This window comes from Cebus imitator, unplaced genomic scaffold (assembly GCF_001604975.1).
Source record: "Cebus imitator isolate Cc_AM_T3 unplaced genomic scaffold, Cebus_imitator-1.0 Scaffold280, whole genome shotgun sequence".
Lineage (NCBI taxonomy): Eukaryota > Metazoa > Chordata > Mammalia > Primates > Cebidae > Cebus > Cebus imitator.
In genome coordinates, this window is record NW_016107595.1 from 3018649 (window position 1) to 3021828 (window position 3180).

Here is a 3180-nt window from a genome sequence, read left to right on the forward strand (position 1 = left end):
CTGCAGGCCATGAAGGCGCACCCGCAGGAGGCCGGCGTGCAGGTGGGCAGGGCATGGGATGGGGCGGGCGGGATGGGGCAGGGTGTACAGATAGGTGCAGAGGGGGCATGGGAACAGGTGTGGCATGCGGGTGGTGATGGGGCAAAGGCTCAGTCCCGGTCCCTGTCCCTGCCCCTGTCCCTGCCACAGCTGAACCCCACAGGGCCGGCTTCCGTCTGTCTTCCAAAATGTGCTGAATTCTGCCTGCAGCTGTCCCCTTTTCTGCCTCTTTTTTTCTGCATTTAATTTCCTTTTGGGGGAGGGAGGAGTTTGGAGGTGCTTTCTGGTGAAACCCCAGAAAGAAAGCTGTAACACTTAATCTCCTTTCTTTTCTTTGAGACAGTCTTACTCTGTCACCCAGGCAGGAGTGCAGTGGTGCCATCTCGGCTCACCGCAATCTCCACCTCCCAGGTTCAAGCGATTCTCCTGTCTCAGTCTCTGGAGTAGCTGGGATCACAGGCATGTGCCAGCATGCCTGGCTAATTTTTGTATTTTTAGTAGAGACGAGGTTTCGCCATGTTGTCCAGGCTGGGCTCGAACTCCTGACCTTAGGTGATCCGCCCACCTCTGCCTCCCAAAGTGCTAGGATTACAGGTGTGAGCCACCTCGTCCTTCATCTTCTATTTTTTTTCAAGAAGCATTCTTGCTCTGTCCCCCAGGCAGGAGTACAGTGGTACGATCTTGGCTCGCTGCAACCTCTGCCTCCCGGCTTCAAATGATTCTTCTGCCTCAGCCTCCTGAGTAGCTAGGATTACAGGCACACATCACCATGCCCGGCTAATTTTTGTGTTCTCAGTAGAGACGGGGTCCCATGTTGGCCAGGCTAGTCTCAAACCCTTGATCTCATGATCCAACCCCAAAGTGCTGGGATTACAGGCGTGAGCCACCGCACCCAACCAGTCTCCTTTCTTAACAGTCCTTGTAGAGAGATCTGTGGGGGAGGAGGTGGGGAAGTGCAGATAGGGATTTCAGAAAGGTTCCAGTCCCTCCTTGGGCTGCTGGTCTGAGTTCTGGGTGTGGGACACCCTGTCCACACTTCCCTGGCTGAACCTAGACTCCTCTTGCAGCCTCCGGGGCCGTCCTTGCCACCCCACTTCCAGCGTAGGGTCCTTGGACGCACCAGGCTGGGACCCACAGGGGCCTTTGTTCTCGCTGGCTCTTACTCTGGGACACCGTCCCTTGGTGGCCTGTCCTTTTGTCCACTTCTGGCCACCCTGGCCAGCAGCTCCCCACTCCGCATGCGCTTCCCATCTGCTTTCCCGCTGGTGGTGGGAACCACCCTGGGACGCTTCCAGGCAGCACCCCGCACCCACCCACAACAGGTGCACAGGGCACAAATGTCCACCGAACGGGTAAGGATGTAGTTGACAGATGCCTGTGTACAACCACTCTCTTCTTGTGGCCTCCCTGCCCCCCTTGCCCTAGGGCCCCTTCTTAGCTCTGTGCCAGCCTCAGGGAATGTCCGACTCACCAACTCTGAGGCTGGGAGTTCCATACCCAGAGGATCGATCCCGGAGCTACCCTGATCCTGTTTCCTTGCCTGGGAGTTGGGGACATTAGCCTCGCCTCCTGGGGCTGCCAAGAGGGTAAAGTGAAGAGATGGGTCTAACTTGATACAGTATAGGCAGCTGCTGGATATCTGCTGTTGTCATGATCACCCCTATCTTGTTATGATGAAGACCCTGAGGTCAGAGTGGACCCCACCCCGAAGCTGCATCTGGAAGCTCACAGCTGCTCTCTTCTCCAGAAACAGGCTTGTATGCTGATCCGAAACCTGGTGTCCCGCAGCCGGGCCTTCTCGAAGCCCATCCTGGACCTGGGGGCTGAGGCACTCATTACAAAGGCCCAGTCGAACCACCGCAGCTGTGAGGATGTGGCCAAGGCCGCCCTGCAGGACCTGGGTTGCCATGTTGAGTTCCAAGAACTGTGGACTGGCCAGAGGGGCCACCTGGCGCCATGACCCCAGGCTCAGTCTGGGCTGCGACTCAGGAATGGAGGTAGATCCATGTCCGCCACTGTCCCCTATTAGTTTCGTCCCCTTCACAGTAAGAAGTGTTTTCCGACAGGCCCTAGGTAAAGGGTCAGCAGAGGGGGGAGCCTTGTGGGGGCATCTACACAGAAGGAAGCAGCCCCCACATCCCAGCCACTCCTGGGTCCTGGCCTTGCCTCTCAGCTAGCAGCACAGACACCACTGTCCTGCTCCTCCCCCTGGCCCCATGCCCTACCAGCAGGGGCAAAGGGCACGTCCCATCGCTCACTGCCCTGTCTGAAATGTGGCAGCCACTGTGGGCCAGGCTCAGGGAAGGGCAGACGATTCCGGCAGGGTTGGGCTCCCTGGCACAGGCTGCCTGCTGCAGGTTCCTGCAGGCCTCTGCTCCTCGTTTTTCTCACCTGTAAAATGGGTCTCAGATGCTATGCCCTGCTTGACCTCAGCTTGTCTCTCTGGGTCCTGGGCCAGCCAGGGTACCTGACAATAAAAGATCATTGAGTGAACAGTGGAGGGGTCTCTTCCATAGCTCGGCTGGGCATGGGGGACCGCAGCCGGTGGCCTCAGTGTGTGGGGGAGGGCAAACATTTGGGTGGAGGGCCATGGACTCACTGAGGACAGCAAAGGGGTTTTGAGAACAGCCTGGGATATGTGATCCACTGTCCCCCTCAGACAGGCAGGCGCTGAGGCCATGGTCAGGATCACTGCTTGTGAGGTGCGCCACCTGCAGGACCGGAGGGCTCCACGTTCATCCTCACTCCACTGTGGCCTTGAGCTAGTGATGGAACCTCTCCCAGCCTCAATATGCTCCTCTGAAAGTGGGAGTGAGCAGAGATAGATCTCCCTCCGGGAGGTCTTGGGCCAGGCTGAGCACGTGAGGCGTGCCCAGTTGTCTTAGGCTGAGTGTCCTAGATAGCCAGCCTGTTGTCTCTGAGCCTTGATTTCGCCATCTATAAGATAGATGTCGGCTGGGCGTGGTGGCTCATGCCTGGAATCCCAGCACTTTGGGAGGCTGAGGTGGGTGGCTCACTTGAGGTCAGAAGTTCGAGACCAGCCTTGCCAACATTGTGAAACCTTGTCTGTACTAAAAAAAAAAAAAAATATACAAAAATTAGCCAAGTGTGGTGGCACATGCCTGTAATCCCAGCTACTTG

General features: G+C 57.2%; 1 protein-coding gene across 3 annotated transcripts in view; it reads left to right on the forward strand.

The window, feature by feature from the left end:
* ARMC6 (armadillo repeat containing 6) overlaps positions 1-2537 on the forward strand; it is a 23133-nt gene extending 20596 nt beyond the window's left edge. The window contains exons 9-10 of one of the 3 annotated variants that reach the window (XM_037728793.1): positions 1-42; positions 1787-1989. In XM_037728793.1, coding sequence (XP_037584721.1) covers positions 1-42; positions 1787-1866 — 122 coding nt within the window. In that variant the 3' untranslated portion in view covers positions 1867-1989. Of the gene's footprint in view, positions 43-1786 lie in introns of all 3 variants that reach the window. The other 2 variants (XM_037728794.1, XM_017501348.2) reach the window with 2 other exon arrangements.
* Positions 2538-3180: the final 643 nt, after the last annotated feature.